The 26,936-nt window shown below is 52.8% G+C and overlaps 1 protein-coding gene across 3 annotated transcripts; it reads left to right on the top strand.

The window, feature by feature from the left end:
* The first annotated feature begins 3,438 nt into the window (after positions 1-3,438).
* On the top strand, positions 3,439-26,611 carry FHL3 (four and a half LIM domains 3). Of its 3 annotated transcripts, none has more exons than XM_035119866.2 (6): positions 3,439-3,532; positions 22,291-22,478; positions 23,518-23,692; positions 23,866-24,035; positions 25,057-25,243; positions 25,370-26,611. In XM_035119866.2, the coding sequence occupies exons 2-6, from the start codon at positions 22,323-22,325 to the stop codon at positions 25,519-25,521; spliced, it is 840 nt and encodes a 279-aa protein (XP_034975757.1). In that variant the 5' UTR covers positions 3,439-3,532; positions 22,291-22,322; the 3' UTR covers positions 25,522-26,611. The 3 variants fall into 3 exon arrangements, with proteins under 3 accessions (XP_034975757.1, XP_060131867.1, XP_060131866.1); XM_060275884.1 differs by having other exon boundaries at positions 3,445-3,528; XM_060275883.1 differs by lacking the exon at positions 3,439-3,532 and adding an exon at positions 3,584-4,010.
* The last annotated feature ends 325 nt before the right edge of the window (positions 26,612-26,936 follow it).

Below are 26,936 nucleotides of genomic sequence, written 5' to 3' on the forward strand. Positions count from 1 at the left end.
TCCCCGTCCCCAGCAGTGGGGCGCGAAGCTGCCCTGTCCCACCGGTTTAGCAACCCCCGGCCGCGGCGGAGGACGGGGGCGCGCGCGACCAATACAGAACCCGTGATCGCCCAAAGTTGTCTTCCAACTTTGTGCCACAGTAGTAGTGCCTTCCCCCCCCCTAATTACTTGTAAATGTCAGATACTTGCCTTATAGCAAGGAACATTTTTATTTATTTATTAGTCTGAGAGCTGCATATAAGTGCCCCATTCCTGGGCACTTATTGCTCACCCATATTTCTTCAGTGAGTGTGAAAGTAGCAGGGGGCATTTTGACTGTGAAGCTGAACTGGCTCATTCTCTGCCGCCACCCCCGTACCCCACAAAATGGCAAATTGGTCCCTTCCCCCACCTGGTAATGTTCTGACTAGGTTGCTTTTCTGACAAAAAGGGGCTGCAAAAAGGGGGCCAAGGCACATTCCCACACTTGTTTGTCCTGGAAGTAATAAATAGGGTCGACACATAAATCGTGTCCCATAAATAGGGACACAAAAGCTTTTTTGGGGGGGGGTAGAGAAAGTTGTTGAGTGAGGGCAGGATGTAAATTCGTACAATATTAATGATTAAATTAAAAAGGGATCCAAACCCTACAAAAAACACACCACCTGAACATTTCATTAATACGGTGGTGGAATAACTGGAAGGTCACTTTTGAGGGCTTAGAAGCTCCTGGACTTTCCACTGGAACTCTCTTTGCATAAGCTCTCTTCTCTCAGCAGTGGAGGCCAAACCACCCATCACTATGATGATAAAAAGCACAGTCACTCCCAGTCAGAACTCTCACCAACTTCCTGCTGAATGAAACAAGGTGCTGTCTGCAGCAAACCAACAACCTAGGCTCTTGTCCCCTCCCTTTGCTACATATGAGTAACAATGTTAGAAACTGAGATAAGAAAGCTAGGAGCTAAACAGAACCTTAAACCTACCGGTAGGTTATGAACGCAACAACAGAATGTCTAGGCACACTTTTTTTATATAAAGAAGAATACAAAGGTGAAAATGAATGAACTGCAGTTAATTTTTTTTTTTTCATTTTTCACATGGTGTAGTCCTTCCCCTGCCCATTCCCCTAATATTCTTAAGAGGGTCTCTTCTCTAGTCTTCAGGATGCTGCTGCCCAGCCATGAGAGTGACTGACCAAACACACCTTTCAAGGATCACTCCCCCACCCGTGTAAGCTGCAAGAGGGCAGGGTGTGTGGGTACACACACAGTCACTGCCATCTCCGCTCCCCTCCTAACTTGGGGTGGGAGTGGGAGAGGCTAAGTCATGAGCACAGCATTGTACCCAGGTGGCAAAATCTTCCTTCCCTCCCACTTCGCACACATTTAACAGTATGCTGGCTCAGGAACTGTGTGCTCCAGTTGCAATTCCTCCCTTCTGCGCTGTCCAGCAGAGAGGTTCACCCCATTACCCGCAGAAGTGGCTGAGATGCGCCTGCATGGGGTTTACCTCTTTGCTTTGTCTTTGGCAAGCGACATGACAGTTAAGGCAACATGTTAATGCATTCCTAGTATTGTTTGTAGGGGGAACACATTAATCCACTGCCCCAGGCTCAGATGCTCTCCTGGGATTCCTGACTGGGGCTCAGCAACTTCATTCCTGTGTCTTTGCTGCTCAGAATCGCCTCCATCCTGGATGCTACTCAGTAAAGGCTGTTAACTTCCATACTGTATTTGTTGATAGGGCATGATAGAGAGGGATTGGAGTCTGAAGGGCTCAGGCACTGTTAGGGGGCAGACCAATGCCCCACCCCCATGGCCCCATCTCTCGACCTATTCCCCTCCCTTTTAAAAACTTCATTTAAAAAACCCAAGTTTTCTTCCAGGGTGGCTGGGTGAATTGCAAAACACAATGCAGGTGAAACCACAACCATCCTCCTTAATTTGCCCAGAGGCTGTGGCTGTAGAGACTGGTGTGGGATAGACATGTTTTGTTGCAGCTGGGGTAGATGAAGGCGTCCAGTTGTGCTGCTGCAGATGCACCATGGTGATATTAAAATGTGTGGGTGTAATGGGTCTGTACCCCAGTCTTTTAAATACTTAGGGTTACTTCCTACTCTCCCCTCTCAGGTTCCCTGCAGGCTTCTCAAATCACTTGTGGAAAGCAATGAAGAGTCATGCTGAGATGCTGCCCAGCAGCGCTGGCCAATAGGGCAGAAGAGAAATTGGTCATGGGGTGGGGGGAGAGTGGTGGGCGAAATACAGGAGCCAGAAGATTGGTCTATGCCAGGCATCCCCAAACTTCAGCCCTCCAGATGTTTTGGACTACAATTCCCATCTTCCCAGCCCCAGGAGGGCTGTGGAATCCCTGTCCCCCGTTCCCCCTCTCTGTGTGGAGACAAACAGTAGCAAAGTATCAGCTGCCAGGCAGGTCTCTCTGGCATGGGTGTGTGTTATCTATTGTGGCAAGTTCACGTTTGTGTGTTGGCGTCATCATCAGGACCATCCCAAGTTGCCATGTTTTGTTTCTAGGGATGCTGTGAACATTCTTGTCTTTTTGTATTGAAAAGAGGATGACCCCTTTTGGAAAAATGGAAGCGGAGTTGCAGCGATTCTAGTTCCATCTTGAATCGGAGCAACGAGGATTGGGGGTCGCTAAATCTTTCGCGGTTTTTGTTTGTTTGTTTGTTTGTTTTGTAAAGCAGGAAAGCCTGGCTCGAGGGAATTCAACCCAGAGCAACAAAGAGGAGGGAGGCAGCAGAGGTCTGATGCGACCTATCAGGCTGAGCACGGGAAGAGCCCGCATTCAGGGTTGACCCAGCAGCATCAGAGCGGGGAGGGCTTCTATTTATGTTGGAGTCCACTGGAGTCGTCCCAGTGGATCGCGCTGCCTTAAACAGGACACAGCTGGAACTTTGGAACTTTACTTTTAGTATAATTTAAGCACGAGCAGTATAAGTTCAAAGCTGCAATCCTGTGCACACTTATTTGGACGTGAGCTCCATTTAAATTCGGGGTATAGGGGGGGCTCATTTCCAAGGAAACCCGCAGCGGAAGCCTCTTGCGTCTTGATCTGAATTAGCGCACCGTGACAATGGAACTGCGGGTTCCGGGACCAGCGATGCCGCGCCACCCGCCACCGCCTTGGGGCTGCTGTAAGCTTTGGTGCGTTTGCAGCTGTTCCAGGACAGGGCTGGCACCTTCGGGCCAGCGGAGCAGCCTTGATCCAGGATCAAGGGGGCGCCCGGCGAAGACTGCTGTTGCCCCTCCGGCCGGCCGGGGCCAGCCTGCCCCGCTCCAAGGAAGAAGCCGGCCAAGCCACGGCGAGGAGGCCTCTGGGTCGGCGGCAGGGGGCTTCTGCTGGGCGGGCCCTTTGGCGGCGGCGGCGGCCCCCTCCCCTCCCTAGTGGGCAGCGGCGGCGGCTCCGGCTCCGCCCCGCGAGGGCAGGCCAGGGAAGCAGGCGCGGCCGCCGCCACTTCGACTCGGGCAGGCGGAGAGAGGGACAAGCCCGAACGCCTCTGGCGGAGCCGCGGCTGGACAGGGCGCAGCAGGTGGGCGCGGCGGCGGCTGGAGGGAGCGACGCGGGGGGCGAGGGGGTGGTGGCACCCCCCCCCGGCTTTGTTTCCCGGCGCTCGCACCCTGGCCGGCTCCGCGTGGCGCGCGCCTGCCAGCGGGAACAGCTGTAGTAGGACGCGGCGAACCGGCGCGCGGCGCGACTCCTCGGCTGCCTGCGCGACGGAAGGAGGCGTCCTTTTTTTTCGGGGGTGCGCGCGCAAAAAGAGCTCAGACCCGTTTCTACCTCCCCCACGCCGGGCGCGGGCTGAGACCCTTTTTGACCCTCGGGCAAGCGGGTCCCCTCACCGGTCCCGGGAGGCAGCGAAAGTTTCCCCGTAGGGGAGCGCGCCCTGGAACTTCACCCCCGACGGCAAAGGCGGAGCTGCCGCTGCGTCCGGACGCGGTTGCCGGGGGGCTTGAAAACCGAGCTTGGCCGGCTTCGCGGTTAGAAGCGCGCTGTGCAGCCTCGCCCAGGTAGGGCAGAGGGGGTGGGGAGGACCGCCCCGTCCTGTGCAGCTTCCGACGCGCGGAGACAAAGCGCGCCGGCCCAGCAACGCCGGGGAGGGGGGTAACAAAACAGGCCCAGGGGTCTCCACGTCTCCGGAAGGCCTTTTCCCACCTGCACTCTTCACGTCGGAAGCAAATGTGTGAATGAGCGCCGGTGTGGGTCAGAGGATGCGGGAGAAATCTCGTGGCAGGAGAATTTGCGGAAAGTTGGAATAATACCTGGGGATTCCATGGCGCTTTGGTAGGGGGTGTCCCCCCCCGTTTAGTACCTGAGGCAGGAAGCCCAAATGGCGCTGACTCGTCCCTGCCGATGGTTACCACAGGAAACTCCGACGACCACTAAGAGTTTTGTGCTAAACAGCTGGTCTGGGGGGTACCCTCCAAAGGTTCCCCAAAATCTGCCGCTTGGGGCAGCTTGACCCTGTTTAACGGTAGGGTATGCCTGCCCTCAACATTCTCCAAGGTTTTGAGAGTAACACCAAGTTATAAAGACAAGAAATCCCTTGCTTTTCCCCAAGACCCCTTCCATTCTGACCTCCTGTTTTCCACTCCGTGTCTTGTGAGTGGCAAAGACCAGTTGAGAGCTGAGCTTGGGGGTCCGGGTTACACTCCCCCCCCCCGCCAGCTGCTGCATGTGGCTGTGTCCATCTTCAACACCAGCCCAATGTCGGTTGGATGTGTTACAGGATTTGCAGGGTGGGGGGAGCTCATACCCGCAGGTTCAGGTTGCTGCTTCTCGTGTTATGAGTGTTATGAATCTCCTCCCCCAAGAGAGGATTCTCTTTATGTGACTGCTGAACCCTTAACTGAGAGTTCTGGACACTCAAATAAATTTTTGGAGAGGGGGTTATATGTGGGAAATGAGCACAGCCAGATGTCCCTTCAGTTTTGGACAGAATGACGGTTTTGGTCAATGAGACAGAATGATTCAGTCAGGTTCTCTTCCATCCCAGTGCAGACCCTGTCCCAAATGGGTGTGCCCTAAATATGACCATGCTCTAATTGACAATCTTGGGAATGTAGGTGCTCCAATTACAGGGTTCGGAGGAGACAGCACGGCGAATATGACAAATAAGTTTTGTGCAGGCAGGGGAGCCAGCGGTGGCCACAAGGATCCCACGGTTGACTTGGCATAAGATATTGAGTTGAAGCATCAGGCTTCTTGATTGTTAATGTCTAAATAGCATTCCCACCCACCCACAACATTTGTAAACTGATTCATTCCAGCTCCTTTGTTTTTATGGCTACTGGCTTAAATGAACTCCCTGTGAACAGATGCTTTGTGCGTTGTTGTTTTTTTTGAAAAAGTGTGCTGGGTTTCAAGTTTCCAGGATTTCCAGATTCATTCCACTGCCACCATGCAGTGTGGTGTAGTGGTTAAGAGCGGAGGACTTGTAATCTGGTGAACTGGGTTTGGGTCCCCACTCCTCCACATGCAGCCTCACTCACCTCACAGAGTGTTTGTTGTGGGGGAGGAAGGGAAAGGAGATTGTTAGCCACTTTGAGACTCTTTAGGGTAGTGATAAAGCGGGATATCAAATCCATACTCCTCCTCCTCCTCTTCTTTTTCTTTTCTTTTACCCTGCCTTCCATGTTTGCTTTTCCTGAGGAAAGGGGAAGCCTGCCCTCTCTTCCTGCTGCTGCTGTGGGTGTCTCTGGGCTGTCCAGCTGTGGACAGTTCAGGGCTGGAGGAAAGGAAGGATGTGTTGTTGTCTGTCGTTGACAAGGAAATCCACTTTTCTGAGTTTGGGTTATGCCCCAAGGTGACTGGGCTCATCTCTGCAGCACATGGGGACACCTTTTCATCTTGAGTCAGCAGGGTGGCTGAGTAATATATTTCCTACATAGTTTTCTAAAATTAAAATATTTCATCCAAATGGCTTCCAATGTAGTTTAGTGTGTGTGTGTGTTCATACCAAATGCAATGCAGCAAAAACGACTGCCTTTGTACAAACAAGAAACTGATAGGAAATATGAAGCCTTGAGCCCCCGGGCTGCCTCCTATTTGGAGATTCAGACAAAAGGAAGTCCTTCCTTGCTCAGTGCATAGTTATATTATGGCATTCACTACCACAAGCTCTAGTGATGGTCACCAACTTGGATGGCTTTATAAGGTAATTAGATTAGTTCAGGGAGGATAAAGCTATGTTCTCCCTTCGCTGTCGGAATCTGTATGCCTCTGAAGTTGTTGGGAATCGTAGGTGGGGCGAGTAGATGTTATGCTCCAGTCCTGCTTATGGGCTTCCTACAGGCATTTGGTTAGTTTGCAGTGTTTCTCAAACTTGGGTTTCCAGCTGTTGTTGGACTACAACTCCCATCATCCCAAGCTAGCAGGACCAGTGATCAGGGATGATGGGAGTTGTAGTCCTACAACAGCTGGAGACCCAAGTTTGAGGAACACTTTGAACCCCACCGTTCCTCCAATGAGCTCAAGGTGTTGTAGTTCATGCTACTCCTTCTCCACATTTTGTCCTCACAACAATCTTGCAAGGTAGGTTAGGCTGTGAGACCGTGACTGGCTGGCCCAAGGTCAACTTGTGAGCTTCATGACCCAGTAGGGATTTGAACCCCAGTCTCCCATGTCCTAGTCCAACATTTTGCACCACACTGGCTGCTATGAGAACAAGATGCTGGACTAGTTGGGCCTTCAGCCTGATACAGATTCAGGGCCTTTCTCATGAGAAGCCACTGCTTTTAGCTTCACACTTGCAAATGCTCCTTGGCGGATTATGGCCTCCTTCCATCAAGGGATGCTTTCCATGCCTTCCAAAATCCACTTGAGGATCTCATTCTTGCTCTGCAGCAAAACATGGCAGGAGAAGATCTACTTTAGTAAGGCAGGAAGTTCTCATTTGGGCAGCTTGGCCAAACTCCTCTTGTAGGACTTCTGGTAAGCTTCCAAGGAGCCCAATGTGATTTCACTCTGGTTCAATGCTTGGGTGGAAGGGGATCTTCCTATGATGTGTGAATCCTCTTGTCTCTTGTTTGCTTAAAAGCAGCTGAAGCAAACTGTTAAAATGGGTGTACATGCCACCTAAGTTGCCCTCCTCTTGGTCTAGAACTGGAGACCTTGCTCTGGACTCATATTTTGTTATGGCAGCACTGAGCAAAAGGGACAGGTCTGTTTAGCTAAATGGGTGGCGTTTTAAGGAGCTGACAAACATGGGTGTTGCTGGCTCAAACCTGGCCAGCCCCCACAGGCTTGTGCAACCTGCTGGGTGCTGGGCCTTGCAGCTGGAAGTCAACGTGGTCTCTTTGCATAGATGCCTCATCATAGCTAGATTTTGATTCTCTTTCAGTTAGGGGAAGCCGGCTGGGGCTGAACACTTGGTTATACCCAGCCAGCCTGCGCTTTCTGTGCTGGAGGGCTCCTTGTCATTTTGGGCTAGGCTGGAGGCCGGGCTCCAAGGCTGCTGTTGCATCAGTGTTCTGGGGCAGCCTTGCCTTATCACGCCAAGAGATCCTCAGACAAAGGAATCCACTGCAGACGATAAACTGACTAATCTATTTGAGACGGTGCCAGCATCATATTGGAGATGCCAATCTGGCACCTCATCTGGTGACTCTTCCTCTGCTGCCAAGGCTGTGGGTGCCTTTCCTGGAAGAAGCATCTTTGAGCTTTGGGGCACTCAGAGCCTGCCTTGACCACAGGAGACCCAGCTTGTGGTGGTGGCAGTGGCATTTCATGCTCTCTCTCTCTCTTTAGTAGTATCACTTATCCAAAGACATATAACTGTGAGATAGATATTTGCACTCTGAAAGGAGAGGCATTGGAAAAAGATGAAGCTGCAGATACTGCTATCACCCTGATGCTTAGGGAAATGAGAGATAGGAAAATATGAAGCTACCTTTTACCAAGTCAGATCATTGGTCCAGCTAGTTCAGTATTGTCTACACTGACTGGCAGCAGTGGCTCTCCAAGCTTTCAGGCAGGAGTCTCTCCCAACCCTCCCTGGAGATGCCATTGGGGATTGAACCAGAGACCTTCTGCATGCAAAGCAGCTGATCAACCCTAAGCTCTTGAAACTGCTGGCTCTCCAAGGCTGGGAGGCAAGAACTGCTGAGTTTAGGCACCTGGCTCCCAAAGGAGAACCTGATACACAGTTTCTGTGCTGAGATGCCTCTTCCCCAGCAGGGTTTGGATTTTGGCAAGGATGGGCTCCTTCAGTGCTCAACCCTTCTTCATAGGGGGTTGAGTACCAGAACTCATGGGGGCTTCACGGTTGTGCTTATGCCTCATAGGGACCTCGGGGGCAGGATCCTGGGCCTTTCACACATGCTTGTGGGGCAGTCTGGTTGCTGGACAACTACTGAAAGCACAGAAAGAGTACAGTGGAACCTCTACTTACAACCATAATCTGTTCCTGAGGTCTGGTCATAACTAGAAATGTGCATAAGTAGAGGCTTACTTTTCTGTAGTAAGAAATGGAAAAGTGAATCGATCCGTTCTAGACTATGAAAAACACCCCCTAAAAGAGCAATTTAACACGGATTTTACTGTCTAACGAGACCATAGAGCCATAAAACGAAGGCAATAATCAATGTACTGTACTATAAAATAAATAAGACAGTATTGTAGATTTTAAAAAACATTTTTTTCCCTTACGTGCACTGAGGGTGGGTGGGCTTACCTGGCTACAAGCTGGGGGTGGGGCATGGGTCAGTAAAGAGCTGATTCACTTTGGCCAGGGTCACCTTTTTTTCTTGCCAGGCCAGGTTCTTCTCTGGACTTCCTCAGGTTTGTTCTTTGGCGGGGTTTGGAGCTGCAGTGCGCCCTGTTGTGCCTCTTGCAGGCGGCACCTCTTCCACAGCTTCAGGGGTGGGATGGGGGCCCTCTCCCCGGCAGCAGAGGCCTCTGCGCTGCCTCGCAGCCGGCTGGGTGAGCTCTGCGCTGCTGGCAAGGCCTCTGTTCGTATCTGGAGAAAGTTCATAAGTCGAAGCACCTACTGAAGGTCGTAACTGGAATTGTACGTAAGTAGAGCCGTACGTAAGTCGAGGTTCTACTGTATGTGTAAAAAGGAGGTGCTGTGTAGTATGGAGCACAGCTTAAATGGGGTGTCCCCAGAATGCAGTATAGGCTTGGTGGTGGCATTGGCACACATTTCGATGTTTAGCTTTGGAGTGTCAAAATCTGGTGCCTCCGAATCCTATTGTAAACCATTTCTTAGCTGTGTGCTTCATTATTATCGCAATTATGTCCCACCTTTGCTGCAAGGGTCCCAAGGTGGTGCACAAGGTTCTCCCCCTCATGTTATCCCCACAACAACCCTGTGAAGTAGGCGAGGCTGAGAGGCAGTGACTGGCCCAAGGTCACCCAGTGACCTTCATGGCCAAGTGGAGATTTGAACTCTAGTCTCCCAGGGCCTAGTCTGACATTCTGACCACAACACCTTGTTTCACGGCGTTGCTTGCACCCGAAACGAGGGGGACACAGCGATTCTGCGCAAGACGTGGAGAGGGCTGTCCGGTTGAGGGGCAAGGACAGGCTGCAGGTGGTTTTGGGGTTCTGCATCCTGCTTCTCCCCACATGGGAAGCCCTCCACAAGGCGGCTGGAATAAGGCAGCGGATGTGGGGCTTCCTGTTGTGGGAAATGTGTGAGGCGGAAGAAGCAGAGTGCAGACCCAGCCTCTGTTGGCTTCCTCATTTTTACTAATATTTATTTGTTCAGCTCTAAAGGGACTCGTGCTCAGTGACTCATTACAGAGTCAGGCTGGAGGTGACTGGGAGGAAGGTCCATACTTTGCTGGGCTGGCTGGCTGCTGCTTGCAGGCATTCAAAGAGCAGCAAAGACCTCTTCACGTAGTGCACCAAGTTAAAGGATGCAATCCACTCCTACTTGTTGTGATGGACACCATTATGGATGACTTTGGAAGAGGATTAGACGAAGGCTATTGATTCCCAGTTGCCACAATGGCCGTGCTCTGCCTCTGAATGCCAGTTGCTGGGAATCACAAGTCTCAGGTCTTGCTTGTGGGCTTCCGATTGGCTGCTGCGAGAACCTGCTGATCTGTTAGAGGGGCCTTTGTTATGATGCAGCTGAAGGGCTTTTCTTAGGTTCTCATGTTAAAGACAAACAAATGACTTGTTTTATTTATTCCTTTATTATTATATTATTGCATTAATATCCCACCTTTCCCCCACTGAGATCATAGAATCATAGAGCTGGAAGAGACCACAAGGGCCATCCAGTCCAACCCCCTGCCAAGCAGGAAACACCATCAAAGCATTCTTGACATATGGCTGTCAAGCCTCTGCTTAAAGACCTCCAAAGAAGGAGACTCCACCACACTCCTTGGCAGCAAATTCCACTGCAAATTACCTGCTTCCCCTCCCCGTTCTTATTTAATCTCCACAACAGCCCTGTGAGGTAGGTTAGGCTGAGAGCCTGTGACTGGTCCCCAAGGTCACTCAGAGACTTTCATGGCCAAGTGGGGATTCGAACCCTGGTCTCACCCAAGGCATAGGGCAACACCCTCACCACTGCACCACAGACTTGAATTGGCTGTAGGAACATCTCTGAGCTGTCTATCATCTTTGCAGGCACACTCCTTTTCTAAAATACCATATTTGATTCCCTGCAGCAGGAGACACTGGACTCTTCCAGTCCAGAACTCAAAAAATTCCAGTCAATGGTGTTTCTGCCCAGCAGCACTTGGGCAGGCCAGACAGACTTGCTTCCTCTCGGTGCACAGTGTGTTCTGAAAACCAGAACTAAGCCTGTGCTCAGTGTGCCACAAACAAGCTCTCCCGCCTGCCTGCCACCTTTCTATGGCAAGAGGGGAAATGGCTTGCTGAATCAGCCCCCCAGCAAGAGGATGTGGCACAGGAAATATCATGTCCAGTTGCAGCAAAGAGGAACCAGTGAAGGTGGAGTGAGTGTTGATGCCTCATAGCTGGAAAGGATGGTAGTTGTCCCATTGCTAACCATCACCCTGCCTGTCATTACAAGGCCAGCTGGCAGTGTGTCCCACCCCAGGAGCTTGGGATGACCATATTGCCCACTCTTTCCATGGGGCTCAGTCTGAGTGCCATCTGTGTTCAGTGCCAGGGCCCAGCCTGCAAATGGGTGCTCCTGTGGGCATGCAGGACATCCTTTGTCTGGATTGCTGCTCTGTAACTTGTAGCATGGACAGTCCCCACATACGGTAATCCAGATTTCCAATAGAAGGTGGAATTCCCAGTCATAGGCAGGCTGGCTTGAGCCAACAGCACTCCCCACCCCCTTTAAAACTTAAGCAGGACCTCTGGGAGGTGGGCACACGTCAGGCTTGTCAGATCTCCTTGTTCTTTTTACTAGAACTCCAAGATCTGCCAACCAGAGCCAGGTGCAAAGACACCGAATTAACACACTGGATTCCTCTGAGAACATTCTGAGCTCATTTTCCTTTCTCGGGTCTGTCTCTCTCACATACATCCAGCCCTGCCTACTCTAGGTAGGCAAAGTTGCTGTTGCTGCTGTCGTTTTCACACAGTTGTGAGTTAGAACCCTGTACCTAAGGAAGGAGAGTCCATCATCTTCCAAGAGATAGTAGTCTGTTCCAGTTCTTCCTAAAGTTTCACCGGAATCTCCTTGTCATTTAAATTCATTGCTGCATCATCCATGTAGCAGCCTTTCAGGTGTTTGAAGATGGCTCTCATATCACCTCTCAGTCTTCTCTTCACTAGGCTAAACAGTCCCAACTCCCTCATCTGTTCGTCTTTATTTCCAAAGCCTTGATTATCTTGGTCGCCCTCCACTGCAAATGCTCCACCTTGTCAATATCCTTGTGGTGCCCAGTCCAGAACTGGACACAGGCCTCCAGGGGGGTGGTCTGACCATGGCAGAATAGCAGCTCTTTTCCTTCTTTATTGGCTGCTCCTGCCTTGGTGGGAAGAAGCTGCCTTCCTTGTGTAGCTGGCTGGGGAGACATCCAAAAGGGTTAAACGTCTCTGAGCGCTAGGAAATCATTAATGAAGGTGGATCCAGGGGAGGGGGGAGTTTCCTCTCTGGAGCTAGTGCCTGGCTGGCCTCACATTGCCTGCACCTGAGTGATGATGGGGCCATAGGAGTCTTGCTGAGGGCAGGCTCTGTCGCTGTTTCTGTTGTGTTTGGGTGGAAGCTCTTCTGCTGCTGAGAGCACCTCCCTCTGGAGGAAAAAGGGCGTGTTGGGGCAGCTCAGGACTGTCTGGGTCTGCTGTGCTGCCGCAGCATACGTCTGTCTTTGGGGAACGAGGCTCCATAAACTGGCTGGGGCTGGATCTCCCCTGTGCTCGCCTTTCAAGGTGATGGGCAGTTCTGCTGCAATCTGGAGGTCATGTAAGGGGCCATGCTGGCTGGTTTTTCTCTGCACCTGGGAAGGTCAAAGGTGCCTCTTGAAGGGCTGCCTGAATTTATGCTCAGGGTTGAAACAGCCACTTTGGGAAATGACTTCAGTGTTGAAATTCATATGGAGGGTTCACAGAGTCCCTAAGAGGAATAGTGGCCAGGATTTCTTGCAGGGCCTGAAGAGCCTGGAGCGTCTGTGACCCTGGACAGCTCCTCAAGTTGGCCCCAGCCTCGGGCCCATGGCCCTTGGGGAGGTCTCCTCCTGGCTTCACCCAGTGCATGCCCAGGCCCACTCTGAGACCCCTAGGTTACCTTTGGCTGGCAATTATTCAGGCTGGTGAGGCAGCCACAACATCCACCCCCCCCTCCCGCAGTTTGACTCAGCAGCCTGGAATGTTCCTTCTCCAGCTCTCCTCCAGGGAACCATCACTCCTCCTTCCTCCCGGGAGACATCCTGGGTTCACAGGGATGGGGCATCTTTCATCAGAAGAAAGTTCCTTGTTGGGAGGACCCCATCTGGACCCAGAGGGTTTCCTGGTACAGCAAGGCTGTTGCCGTTCTGTTTTTCTCCCGGAAACTGGGGCTGCTTTGGGGTTTTTCCAGCCAAGCCAGGAGCTGCAAGCTTTGCCCTCTGCCCTGTTTCTATAGGCCATTCCAGCCATCCATCTGTTTTGAAAGCTCCTAAGCCCCCGAGAGAGCCCCTTCATGAGAGATCTGGCAGTGGAAGTCCAAATAGCCCTCTGGGCTCCTCCCAGCCTGGTCCCCTGGTGGCAATTGGGGCTCGGCCCTGCCTGGGATTTGGGCTTGTTCCAGGCATTTTCCACGCTGCGCAACAGAGGGGCCTGCTGGATGCCCTGGGTGAGGCGTGCTCTTTCTCTCTGCGTGTGACATTGGACACATCCTTTAGTGTTTGTGCACACATGTCTGCAGAACAGAGCTGAACCACATGAAAACCCTTTTTGACTGTCACAGCAGCCCCTGGGAATCGTAGCTGTGTGAGGGTGCTGGGAATGTTTTTACTCAATCCCCAGCCTCTCTGCAGAACTGGGTATCCCCAGAAGGAAAGTTTTAAGAGGCTTCAAACCGATCCAAAATCTGTACTTTATACATACTTCTGAAAAAGAGAGAAGAACCTCAGTATAGCTTGGAAAACCTTCATGCTGCTCTTGACAAAGTGTTTCTGGATGTTTGGACTGAGAGGTTCAAGGGACCTTTTTCATTGCATTGGTCCCTTGGGCTCCTTCACCCAACCCAGCACCCCTGCCCAGATACCCCCCTGGACCTGTGTCTTCTGCACCCATTTCTCAGCATGTCATGGGAAGGTTTGTGGTGGGAAATGGAGGCTTCTCCACTGCACAGAGGGTGCCTCTATGCAGCTTGAGTGTAATGTGGTGGCAGTTGCTTTTGGGGGACTCCGTCCTTCCAAAGCTGCCCAGGAATGGAAGTTTTTGGGCCTCCCAACTGGGGTGGCTTTACCTTCTGGGGCTGCAGCACCTCCTGCAAGCTCCGCATTTCTCTGGGGCGACTGATCCATCTCAGCACCTTCACAGCCTGGCGGGCGGGCGGTAGTGGCATTAGCCCTCCCAGGACACCCTCCCTGCCGCTCTGCTTTCTAGCTACAGCCTTGAGCCAAGAGCAGTTGCTGCCTCCAGGTCTCTAATCTCTCCCCGCCCTGCCACACACACTCTTTCATTGAATGTTTGGCATCTCCCAGACTAAAAATACAACTCCAGAATAGAGGCAGCTCTTGAAGAGGGGTCCCCCTTGTGCCCCGTCACATGGTCACACAAAATGTCAGAGACAGCTGCCCCCCTCTGTCTTGGTGCGTTCCCAATTTAAGAGCCTGCCCTTTCCCACCTGCTGCTTTCACCATCCTCGGGAGATGCCTCCCTATTCTTTTTTGAGCCTGGATCGTGCAGGGGCAAAAAATAGACTGGAGGATTTTCACATCTGCCTTCCTTGTCAACCTTCAGACCCCGAGGGCTCTGCATGGTGTCTGGAGAGATGAGGGGCCAAACTCCAGGAGAAATGGGTGGTGTGTGTGTGTGTGTGAGAGAGAGAGAGAGAGAGAGAGAGACCATCTCTGTTTGGTCTGATGGAGGGCTCAGGCACAGTTAGAGAGGCAAGGAGCCCCATTCTGGAGTGTGTGTATGGGGGGGGGGTCTTTGGCATCAATGGTTTTCCTTTCCTGTCACTGCTTTCTTTTGCCCCCCAGCTTTGTTTGTGATGTGTCACCTGCACCTCTCAGGCGCTGCTTGCTCACCTGCTGAGCTGCTGACATTGTCCACCTGGATGACCATTCTCTGGCACAGCCACCTCCCCCTTGACAAACCCACCAGGACCCTTTTTCATGGGTTTCTTATAGTGCCTCTTGTTCTCAGATAGGAGGCCTGAATCTCATCACTTACTGGATATGAAGGCCGTCTGCAGCAAAGGGCACTTGGGTATATTTTTCAGCACTTGGAAAGATACACGAGTGGGACTTGATGCTTCCCCAGTTGCCTGCTGCATCTAACTTAAAAGCGACAAACCATGGGAAACAAACATGTTCACACTTGGGACTGTGCGCACACACAGACATGCACACACACATCCTAGCTTGGCTTCCAGGACACTTGGAAGGAAGTCCTTCTTCAAGCAGGGCGTAGTTAAAATTATGGAACTTGCTCCTGCAGGAGGCAATGATGGTCACTAACTTGCATGGTTTTAAAAGAGGATTAGACAGATTCATGGAGGAGAAAGCCACCCATGGCTACTAGCCCCAATGGCTGTGCTCTCCCTCCACAGTTGGAGGAAGCCATGCTTTCGAATACCAGTTGCTGGGAACCAAAGGAGCCCTGTGGGTTATTGTGCTCAAATCCTGCTTGCAGGCTTTCCAGTAGGGCATCTAGTTGGCTACTGTGAGAAGAGGATGCTGGACTAGATGGGCCATTGGCCTGATCCAGCAGGCTCTTCTTACGTTTCGGTGAGAATGCATTCAGAACGTGCATTTGGAGAAGGAGGGCCATGTTCCTTGTCTCTCCTTGCGTCTCCCTACCCACAAAACAATGGGCTTTGCCTTATTTGTGTGCCAAAGGGGAAATCCAGGCCCCAGGGAGTCCTCCTGCCCAGCTGCATGGAGAGGAGAGCTTCTGCTTCTTTGGCTTCTGCTTTGGGCTGCTGCCTGCCGCCTCTTGCCTGCTCTCTCTCTCTCTCTCTCTCTCTCTCCCCCCCCCAAACCTCCTGCAGCAATGCTCTTAAGCAATCCTAGCGGAGAGCAGGACCTGGCAGCCGGAGGATGCTTACCTCACCCGACAAAAATGCTCTGTTACTCAGAAAATGAAAACTGTCTGAACTTTCTGGGCTGGGTGGAATTGCTGGTGGTATCTGTTTGAACCGCACCACGGCAGAGGTTAGAGAGCCTCCGCAAAGGGGTAATTTCATAGCTTCTCGAGCGCCACAGAGACTGTGAGCCAGCGACTCCCTGGCTGGGAGTCCAAAGGGACCTCGGCTCATGCTTCAGCCTCCTGCTTGGAGAGGTGCTAGAGGAAACCCAGAAAATGACTCATCAACTGTCAGGAGTCTGTGCTTGACTCGGGTTGCCTCCCAAATACGGGAGCCCCTTTCCAGTTGCTTCTGATAGCTGCGTGGGCCAGAGGAACAGCGAAGGTCAAGGCCTTCTAGTGGAAAGCAGACACCGCTATTATGAGCTTGATTGCCATTTGGATGTTGCCTGTGTCTGGGGTGTCATTGAGTGCTCTTGAGAAAAGGAGGGTTGAGCTGCCCGGGGGAAATGCCATCCCCACTGGCAATGGGCCCCAACAGGGCAGGGCCTTCTTCCATGTTGCCCTTGTGACAAGGGCATGTCGAGGGGCTTGCGTGTGCTGCAAAAAGCACTGGTGCCAGTGCTGCGTCCTCTTAACACCTGGCGCAAAAAGTAGGGCATCTGCTGGGGAGGAAGCAAGGGCTCCCTCTTCGAAGCCAGCGGGCGACATGTCCTTTTCAGTTATTTCCATTTTATGGTGCCTTCTGAATCGCCTAACCTTGGCAGGCCAGAAAAAGTGCTTGTGTGCTCAGCGAATGGAAATTGTGACCAAACAGCTTAGCATATAGGGAGACAAACGTCTTCCTTCCAGTGTTGCAAGCTGTGCCTGTGTGGGTGGGTTGGAGATGCCACTGCTCTGAGTGTGTGTTTCCTTTCAGTTGAGCAAACAGTCGCTGGCTTGTCTCTCTGCAGGTGGGTGAGGCAAAGCGACTCAACTCCAGCCTCTTCGACCCACCTGGCATGTGAGGCCCCTGTGCAGAATGTAGGCCCTTTGGTCCATGGCACTGCAGGGTGTGGGGCCCTCGTGGGCTCTTGGATCATGCCCACCCCCACCCCCGAGTCTGTAGCTCTTCCCGTGGGGGTGTGGTGGCATTTTTACCTTGCCTGCCTGTTGCTAGCAATTGTTTCCCTCAGCCCTTTCACAGTATCTGTCTCCATCAATTGCACACCCTACCCAAAATGTCACACATGGAGCTTGGGTGGAAGATTCTGTGTTGCACGTGTCAGCCAGCCTTCCTTTTCCACCAAGATTCGCCTGCCTGTAAGCAAACATTCCCTTTTCCAGTGGCAGAAGGCCTCCAAGAGGTAGTGATGGCTACCTGCTGTTGACTTGGATGGCTTTAAAAGAGAATTGGACAAGTTCATGGAGGGTGATCTGGGTCATGATGGCTGGGGTCAGGGCCTGCCCACCATCACCACCGCCAGAGAAGTGAGGAGAAGGGGTGGTGGCTTTCTGCAAGATCTCACAGAGCTCATGTGGGATCTCGCCAGAAGCTGCCACTACGCGATCCCAGTAAGCAGGGCTTTGGTGGGAAGGTTGCACCTTCTAGTTTCCCCTCTTGTGGGAAGACGGGACAGGGTGCCCCAGGCCATGGTCTTGCCTGCCCTGCCAGAGGTACAGTAGGAGGCCTTTGAGTACCATGGGCTACTTGGAATCGCAAGTGGGGATAGCCCTGCAAATTGCCCTGCTGGTGGCTTTCCAGAAGAGAGGCATCAGTCTGGCCCCTGTGAGAACAGAGTGCTGGACTAGACAGGCCCCCTTTGGCCTGATCCAGCAGCCAGGCTCTTCCCATGTTCAGTGGTCCTCAGTTCAAGAAACCCTCGCCCATTTTAGCAGCACAAGATCCCATCCGGCTCTGTAACTTGGTAGAAATCCTCGCCGGGTTTTGAAAAGGCCAGGGAGGAAGCCAGGCCTGTTTGACTAATGCAGACGAGAAACCCCAAAGGGGGCCAGGTGTGCAAAGGTAGCTTTTCCCCTCTTGTGCCTCGGCTGGGAAAGGCATCCTCTGGATTGTCCCTTTAAGACAGTGAGGTCCAGCCACTGGGTGCCTTGTCTTCTCTGGAGGCCTTCTTCAAGGAGGGTTTTCTAGGCTATTTCCACCAGTTTCTGGACTTTCTGATCTCTCCTCCTAAGAAAGCAGAGGGAATTCCCTGCAGCCTCGACCCTTCAGGCTGGGAGAAGCCAGACTTTTGCTCTCTGCAGTCCTGTCCAGTTGGTTTTGTGGGCAAGAGCCTGCTGTTTTCCACAGGTCATGCGGGCAGCGCCCTTTAGCCTGCTCCTAAGTGGATGGACTCAAGGCGGCCAGGTGTCAAAGTGCCTGTTGTTGAAAGAACACTCTGCTCCCAGCTCCGAGATCCCTTAATACCACCTGGTGCCCTGGCCAGCAGAGCCTGGAGCTGTGAGCCGCTTTCCTTCTGCAGGCTGTTCGGAGGAAGGAGTTGGCAAGGAAGGAGCCCTGGTCCCCATGGGGAGATTTTGCAATGGCAGAGACGGATTTGCAGTTAGCTCCGGCTTGTGCTGGGGCTGTAATTGATACCAGATGATGTGTGCGCGCGCCCACTCTCACCAGGTCTGGAAAATCTCAGCTGTGCAGATGGAAATTCAATCCACCTCTGCTCTGATGGGGGAAGAGGAAAAGGTGCTCCATGTTCCCCTCCTGCCTGCAGCATCACCCGCCCCCCCCCCAAGTCCACACTCTTGGAGACCCCTTTCCCATCCCCAAAGAGCTGCCGTTTGCATGCCTGCCCACGGCAGATGGCCTGGATTCCTATGCCTTCACGAGGAATGGTAAACTGAGTGACTTCCTGCTCATTAGGGTCTGGTGCTATTCCAGATTTTGAAGGGCTTGCCTGGTAGGGGGCAGGGGGAGGACTATGATTGTCTAATAGCCTGGAAAATGGATCAGGATTGGCCTCGGCTGTGCACTCTCCCCCCCTCCCTGCCATGGCTTCCCTTGAACTCTCACTGCGGTGATATCAGGCGCAACAGGACTCACACAGGAAAGCTGGCTATGCTGGAGCCCAAGAGCTGCCACTGTGCCTTCACTTTTGGATACCTGATTTATGTCCCTCCCGCTGGAAATAATTCCCTCCTAAGCTGCAGCTCTCCAAACAAAGAGCCACAGCGAGAGGGACTGTTTTGACCAAATTTGGATAAAACTTTCCTTGAGTTGTTGAGCAATATCAGCCTGTTGCCTCTGCCGGCCCCCTTCTTCTGCCACCAAGGAAACTCGGCTGCTCCTGCAGTAGCAGCAGGACGCCGCCATGTCCTGGGGGAGATAACCAAAGATGGAGGCTCAGCGAGGGACAGTTGTGGCACTCGATTCCCCTTTGGGTGCTTAGTAAATGCAGCAGAGCCCTTGCCAGAGAGACCTGCCGTACTGGGGGAGCACCAAACCACTGGTGTCTGCCCCTTTGTGCAAGGCTGAGACAGGGTGCCTCTGTTTCCATGGGAAGGCTCTGTTGCTTTGTGGGCAGCAGGCTTCAGGACCCTGAGAAGCCCCAGTTTCTGTGTTGTGCCTTCCGTGTAAAGCCTTGCAGCCTGTCCTGTTCTTTCCCCTTGTCCTGAAAAGCCACTTCCCACAATGCATCTTGCTTCTTGGGTGGCCATACGCAAGTCCTGCAGGAATTCTGGACCCTGGAGCTCAGCTGACCTTCAGGGCTTTCCGAAGCAAAGTTGTCCAGCTGGTACAAGCCTGGCGTGTGGGCCTGGGTTCCACAAATTGCCTTGCGGTAGCACTAGCAACCCTCTTAGGTGAGCAAGAGGAGGCAGATGGGGCTCTTCTAAATTCAGAAAGGAAGGTTGATCGGTGGTGTTGCCTGGGCTGGGCTTAAAGCTGCCTTGGCAGTTGCAGAGAGAGAGAGTTTCAGCTGGCAAAGGGACTGGCCTTCTCTGGCACAGAGTTGCCCCTCCTGTATCCCGTATCCAGGAAGTCAATTCTCCTCCTCCTCCCCATTCTTTGAAAATTGCTGCTGGCTTTGGGGCAAGGCCCCACGGCAAGAAGCTTCCTAAAGCAGCATGCCAGAGTTTGTGCTCTTTGGCTTTTATGTATGGCCAGGAGTGCATTTGCTTGAAAAAGAAAAGTTATTGTTTTTCGTTTTTCATTTCCAGACAGATACCACAAAGACAGAAAGATAACCAATAACAGAAAAGCATACAAATCTCCCTACAAAGGGGGTGGGGCTTGGATAAAGAGATATAAATGCATAGGTCTGATAATTTCTCTAATGGAAAGTTAATGCAAAATCATATGATATAAAAAAGCTATTTTGCATTAATTAATACATCTAATAAAACACTTTAGTAAGCTTGTCTGATTTTTAGAGGCCTTTTAGTACCCTGAGCTTTTGCATTAATTAATTTCTCAATCATTGCTGCTAGAGGCCCTTAATTACAATACCAATAATACTCCAGCGATAATAATACTCCCCTTTCGGTCTTTCCTGAGCTTTGCCAGAGCCAGGCGGCCGCCATCAGCAGATGGTTCACAAAGCTTTGCTCAGATTTTGGTTTGTGAAGAGTTTCACATGAGTCAATGGCAGGGTCCTGTTTGTGGGGAGGTGTGTAATTTTTCTCCAAAAATCAGGTTCCAAGACGGCCAGGCTGTGGGCAGAACCACAACCTAGAGCCGTAATTGCCAGGTTCTGTGCAGAGTTTCCGACATAAAGGCGTTAGGGCAAATTTGAGACAACCTCCCAGGAGTCGTGTCCCATCCCATCTATGCACACAAGCTTCAGCATGGCTTCTCTGACCTGGGTTGATACATGCCAGGTATTATTGCAGGAAGTCTCCCAGCTTGCCGTGATCAAAGCCTTTCATTGTTCTCTTGCCCTGTTCTGGGCTGTCTCCACTCTAAGAAGGGAAGTTTATATATATATATATATATATATATATATATATATATATATATATATATATACATACACACACACACACACACACACACACACACACACACACACACACACACACTTTTCTAAGGACATGTACAGAATCTGTGGCTGGAACCTGCTTTTCCCACCACTGGTCTAGCCATGTCATGAAGAGTTTCACCTGGTGAAGTTCTGCATGTCAGACGGCTGTTAAGAGGCACAGCTAATAGAACCTTTTTTTTTTGTAAACAACTTTGAGGTTTTTCTACAATCAAGCAACAGAGGCGGTTTTGAGAGATTTGAGAGCCCAAATTTCTCCACTGCAAGCAGTATATAATTCATTATTTTTGTTGTTGTTGTTTAGTCGTTTAGTCGTGTCCGACTCTTCTTTATTTTTTTTACAAAACAAATAGAATAAAACTGAAAGAAGTTGAGGATCCAAGATTGCAGTCCTAGTCTACTTTTACTGGAGAGCAAGCCCTGCTGCGTTCATGAGTCTGCAGCATTGGATTGGGCCAGATGTGGTCAAGTAACCCTTTTCCAGAAGATAATACTTGCTGGCTTCTCTACAGGAATGATAGACTGTATAGAATCATCTGTTGCGAGTACTAATACAATCATGCATATTTTTCTCAAAAAAGTAAACACCGCTGTGTTGGTGAGGCTTACTCTCACACAGGATTGCAGTGTCTCCCCCCCCCTCCACCAACCATTGTGTGCCCTGCCCTCTACCCCGTCCCATGGCCCGAATGGAGCTCAGGCAGGGGCTCCCATTTCAAAGCAGCAAAGTGCATTGCAGGGGGGCGGTGAGATTTGCCGCCTCCTCCTCCTCCTCCTCCTCCTCCTCCTCCTCCTCCTCCTCCTCCTCCTCCTCCTCCTCCTCCTCCTCCTCCTCCTTGTCTTTGGTTTGTTTCGAAAGGATTGAAATGTTGGAATTTCCTGGAGGCCAGGACTATGGCTCACCCTCCTCTGGTTCCAGGCCAGCTAGTCCAGGCACGCTGCAGGAGCTCCAATCTGGAGAGCAGCAGATGCCTGCCTTCCAAAGGTTCCTTGACCTCTTTGCTAGCACAGGAAACAGGCAGGAAGGGGCTGCAGGTTGCGGGGGCTGGGGGAATGCAGTGATTCCTTGGAAGGGGACTTTGCTCCTCCTCTGCAGGAGGGTTAGCAGAGCCTCCCCTCACTGCAAAAAGCTGGAGAGGCAACCTCGGTCCTCCTAAGCGCCTGATCTGCAGTGTATCAACCCAGGGCTCCTGGAATGTTTGCTGCTTCCAGAAAGGGGCAGATATAAGCGGACCCTAAATGACAGCCCTTGGTTGGTGTGTGTGTGTGTGTGAGAGAGAGAGAGGGGGGGGGAAGAGAGAGGAAGAAGTGACTGGATCTGTGAAACCAGAGTGGGACTTGTCATTCTCCTTTGCTACAGGGTTGAGTGGCTTCTCCATCCCTCCCCAGCAGCTGAACACATGCTCAGGAACAGCCTTGGCCCAGCTTTCTGTCACTGCCAACTGGGACTTTAACCCTTGTCAGGGCGAGGAGCTGCTGAGGGAGGTGTGTGGAGCTGTACTGGAAATTCGGGTGCATGCAATCCAGTACTTTTGGAATTGCCCTTTCTACCACAACAAGGGGTTAAAAGAAACAAGAGTTGAGTCTCTCTCGGTCCTGCTTGGGTGACCTTGCCAGTCTGCCAGCCAGCAAGACAGCAGTCCTCTCCTACTCTTCTCTGCCTGGGCAAGGAGACTAACAGCCACTCTCTTCCCTCTTCCCCCAGGACCCTTGTGCAGAGTCCCGGCCTGCAGCAGGATGACTGAAGGCTTTGACTGTGCCAGCTGCAAGGAATCCCTCTATGGGCGCAAATACATCCAGGTGGACGAGGGGCCCTTCTGCATCCCCTGCTATGATACCCACTTTGCCAACACCTGTGATGAGTGCAAGGAACCCATCGGGCACGACTGCAGGGTGAGGGGGCAAGGCGGGGGGAGGCCTCTGCTCAACTGACCCCGGGGGGCAGTGGCTGCTCCTTGTCTTCTTGGTGCCTTTGGCTCATGCATGACCTGGGAGCCTCCAAGCACAGGGTTTTTTTTTTGCAGCGCCCCTCCTGCATGTCAGGCACCTTTAGAAGTAACACCTAGTCCCATTGATGAAGCTGATCTTCCTCCCATTCCCCTCCCTTCCCAAGCATGTGCTAAAGGGGGGTGGAGGATCCTAAGAGGGGTGGGGGGTTCCCTCTTGGTAGGTCCTTCTGGCAACTAAAGCCAGTTCTCTAGCTCGTGAGTAGGGTGTGTGTGTGTCTGTGCAGCCTCCTGAAAGGGACCAGCTGTGATACAAGGAAAGGACAGGCTAGGAAAGGAGGACCTTTTTCCTCACTAGATAATGAGATTAATCCCCCCCCGGGAAAGGGGGGCCACCGCCTCTGCCCTGCTTGGGGGCTTCCCATTGGGGCATCTTGAGAAGAGGCTGCTGGGGCAGGTAGACCCACTTTGGCCTGACTGCACCCCCAAAACAGGTGGAAATGGGCCCACGCTTAGGGCTGCTTCTGTTTTGCTCACTGGTGACCTTTGGGGAATCATAGAATTGCGAGGGACCCCAGGGCCCATCTAGTCCAGCCCCCTATGATGCAGCAGTGCTTTGCTTCTTGGCCTCCCAGAGCCTCTTCCACAGAAAGATAGGTAAGAGAGAGCTACAAATTCCTCCTCCTCAAAGGTGTGTGTTTGCCTCTTCCCTCCACCCCAGGCATAGGCAACCTTTGGCCCTCCAGATGTTTTAGACTACAATTCCCATCATCTCTAACTACTGGTCCTGTTAGCTAGGGATCATGGGAGTTGAAGGGCAAAACATCTGGAGGGCCGAAGGTTGCCTATGTCTGCTCCACCCCATGAGCATAGCGTAAGGGTGCTGTTTTCTCAAACAAGCCCCCTCCCTCTGCCTGTCTCAGTTAGGCAGGGAGCCTCCACTGCAATTGCCCCCTGACCTCTCCTCTCCTGCATTCCAACTCCAGGAGCTCTACTACGAGGACCGGCATTACCACGAGGGCTGCTTCCGATGCTTCCGGTGCGACCGCTCCCTAGCCGACGAGCCCTTCACCTGCCAGGGCCAGGAGCTGCTCTGCAACGACTGCTATTGCCGGGAGTTCTCCTCCCAGTGTGTGGCCTGCCAGCAGGTGGTCATGCCAGGTGGGCTGCTTTGCCCCTTCCCCCCACGGCCACGAGGGAGGGGGGCAAGGGGAGACACCTCTGCAGCCAGGGTCACCACGGCCGGCACGGGTTCGCTAGAATCATAGTGCTGTCGAGTTGGGAGGGACCCCCAAAGGTCATCCAGTCCAACCCCCTGCAATGCCCCACCACAGGCTCCCGGAAGCTGGAGTACAACGGCCAGACGTGGCACGAGCACTGCTTCCTCTGCAGCGGCTGCCAGCAGCCCATCGGGGCTCGCTCCTTCATCCCCGAGCAGAAGGACTACTACTGCGTCCCGTGCTACGAGAGCAAGTTTGCCCCCCGCTGCACCCACTGCAAGAAGGTGGGGCCCTGTCTGCTTTTTTTAAAACTAGTGTGCAGGGGGAGGGGGGCAGCTGGGCAGGGTGCATCTCAGGCCCTGCAGGCTTGGGTTGGGTGGGTGGATAGGGGGCTCTGTGCATATTGCTCCTGTTCTTCCGGTTGTGCAATCAGAGGCAGCAATGCTGCTGGATATCAGTAGCTGGAAGGGAAAGTGCTGCTCTCATGCTGGAATTCCGCTTGCGGGTTTCCCACTGGAGCAGGGGCAGATCTACTATGAAACTAATTAAGCTGAAGCTTCACGGCCCCTAATCCCAGAGGGACCCTAGAAGCAATTTAGTCCACAATGCTGAACAATTTTGAGTCTAGTAGACCCAATAGGAATGGCACAACGCAAATTGATTATATTTTTGTTGTATAAAAGGTAAAGGTAAAGGGACCCCTGACCATTAGGTTCAGACGTGACCAACTCTGGGGTTGCGGCACTCATCTCACGTTATTGGCCGAGGGAGCCGGCGTACAGCTTCCAGGTCATGACATACAGGCATGACAAAGCCGCTTCTGGCAAACCGGAGCAGCACATCGAAACGCCGTTTACCTTCCCGCTTGGAGCAGTACCTATTTATCTACTTGCACGTTGACGTGCTTTCGAACTGCTAGGTTGGCAAGAGCTGGGACCAAGCAACGGGAACTCACCCCGTCGCAGGGATTTGAACCACCGACCTTCTGATCAGCAAGCCCTAGGCTCTGTGGTTTAACACACAGTTTCAACAATCCCAAAGTTTGACAGTCAGCAGCACAGACATTGTAAAGGTGTCGGGACAACCCTATTGAAGAAGCTAACAGTTGTGACCCAAACTTCATTGCTGGTTGCATAGGAGCCCCCATGACAGTTCCAGCTTCAGGGCCCCCATAATGTACTTGTTGTTTTCCTGCCATTGCACTGGAGGCATCCGATTGGCCAGTGCGAGGGCAAGATGCTGGACTGGAGGGGCAACCCATGGCCCGATCCAGCAACCAGACTCTTCTTCTGTTCTCCCTCTCAGTCGCTGACCAAGGGAGGCGTGACCTACCGGGATGAGCCCTGGCACAAGGAGTGCTTCGTCTGCACGAGCTGCCAGACCCCCCTGGCTGGGCAGCAGTTCACCTCTCAGGAAGACCAGCCCTACTGTGTCAAGTGCTTTGGGAGCCTCTACGCCAAGAAGTGCAGTGCCTGCACCAAGCCAATCACAGGTGAGATCGGGAGGAGGGCGGAGCCATGGAGGCCTCCTGAGGCTTCTGAGGGAGGAGTGCCCTGTTGCAAGTCCCAGCCGTGCCCACATCCCATTCTCCATCCTCCTCTCTTTCTCCCCCCCCCAGGCTTCGGAGGGGGCAAATACGTCTCCTTTGAGGACCGCCACTGGCACCACAACTGCTTCACCTGCTCCCGCTGTGCCGCCTCCCTCGTGGGCAAGGGCTTCATCCCGGAGAACGAGGAGATCCTCTGCCGCGACTGCGCTAGTGACCTCTGAGGCCGGGCCTGGTGCCGGTTGTCCTCCAGGCTTCCTGCATCCTGAAGCAGCAGCAGCAGCGGGGCAGAGAGGGTGCTCCCTCCTTGCTTCCCTTTCCCTGCCTCTCTGTGGCTGGGCCTCGGGGGCTTGATCCACCCTCCCCCATAACTTTGTCCCCAGAGGTTCTGCGGCGAGGTGGGAGGCCACTCTCTCCATCCCCTGTCTCCAGCTACTGCAGTCCAGCAAAGCCTGTCTATGCAAGGTCATCCCAGGATGGGATGCAGGGGGAATGTATGTCTGAAGCGGTTGCAGCCCCTCCAACCTCCCACCAACCCCTGCCCTGAGCCTCTAGGGAAGCGTCTCCAGTTTCTGGGGCTAGCAGCTCCAAGCTCTCCGCCCTTGCCAAGTGTCCCCCTTCTCAATTGCTTTTGAAGTGAGGGAGGTGGAAGCAGAGGCTGGAGGGAGGGCACCGCCCCACCCAACTCTTAGGAGCCTCTGAGGGAGGGTGCTGCTCCTCCCTGCCCCTCAGGGGTCCTGTAGCCACCCATCTTTTTCCCCCCAAGTGTTGTCTGCAGTGGTAGAAGGGGAGGATGAGTGGACCCAGGAGCAAACCTCTCAAAACAGGCAAGGCTCCAGGAGTTGGTCTCCCTTGCAGGGTGGGCGCTGAGGGTGCTCAGGACCCTTTGGGTGGGCCTTGGCACTCTCTCCACCCACAGTGACTTTGTGGCCTGCTCAGCACCAGCTGCTCTGCCTAGCAGGATCTTCAGAACGATACCAAAGTGACCCCCCCCCAATCTTCTCCAGCTGCAGGAAGCCACTTTCGGCTCCTATTCTCTATATTCTAAACTTTCTTCCTGGCTCCTTCTTTCTCCCCTCTTCCAAGGAATATTTTAACCCCATCCTGTTCATGTACTGTGTAGCCAGTTCCTTGGATATTTTGCAGTGGGGGAGTCAGTGTGTGTGTGCGTGTGGTTTTTTTTCTCTCTCTCTCTGCCTGTCGGAGGTGGTGGTGGGGGACTCCTCTTAGCCTTGCCCATACCTGGCCAGTGTCCACCCCCCTGCCTGCCCCCCCCCCGCTTTCTGGCTTTATATAATAAACCATGTTACTGGACCATGGATGTCGTTCTTAGCAACTTATGGGAGGGAGGGGGAAAATATTGCATTTGCCCCGTAAGGAATTTGCGCTCAATTTTCTCAATGAGCTCTACCCACATTCTGGGGGCGGCAATCAGTGCCTGTCTCTCCTCCACCCACCTCATCTCCCATTTGTGGCTTTCCGAGCAGGCTGAGAATATGCAAAACTTTGCCCCGTTGCTGCTTGGAAGGAAAATTGGATAATTCCACCCCTTCTGTGTTTGTCATAAGGACGGACACACACGCATTCTGGGATCCAAATCCGTCTGCATACAGCCTTCCTTGCAGCAGGGTGGGGGCTC

The sequence above is a fragment of the Zootoca vivipara genome, chromosome 6 (genome assembly GCF_963506605.1).
Source record: "Zootoca vivipara chromosome 6, rZooViv1.1, whole genome shotgun sequence".
NCBI lineage: Eukaryota > Metazoa > Chordata > Lepidosauria > Squamata > Lacertidae > Zootoca > Zootoca vivipara.

Coding starts and splice junctions, on each gene's coding strand:
- FHL3 (XM_035119866.2), top strand. CDS start 22,323: ATGACTGAAGGCTTTGACTGTGCCAGCTGCAAGGAATCCCTCTATGGG. Junction 23,693..23,865: donor CCAGCAGGTGGTCATGCCAG/GTGGGCTGCTTT, acceptor GCCCCACCACAG/GCTCCCGGAAGCTGGAGTAC. Junction 24,036..25,056: donor GCTGCACCCACTGCAAGAAG/GTGGGGCCCTGT, acceptor TCTCCCTCTCAG/TCGCTGACCAAGGGAGGCGT.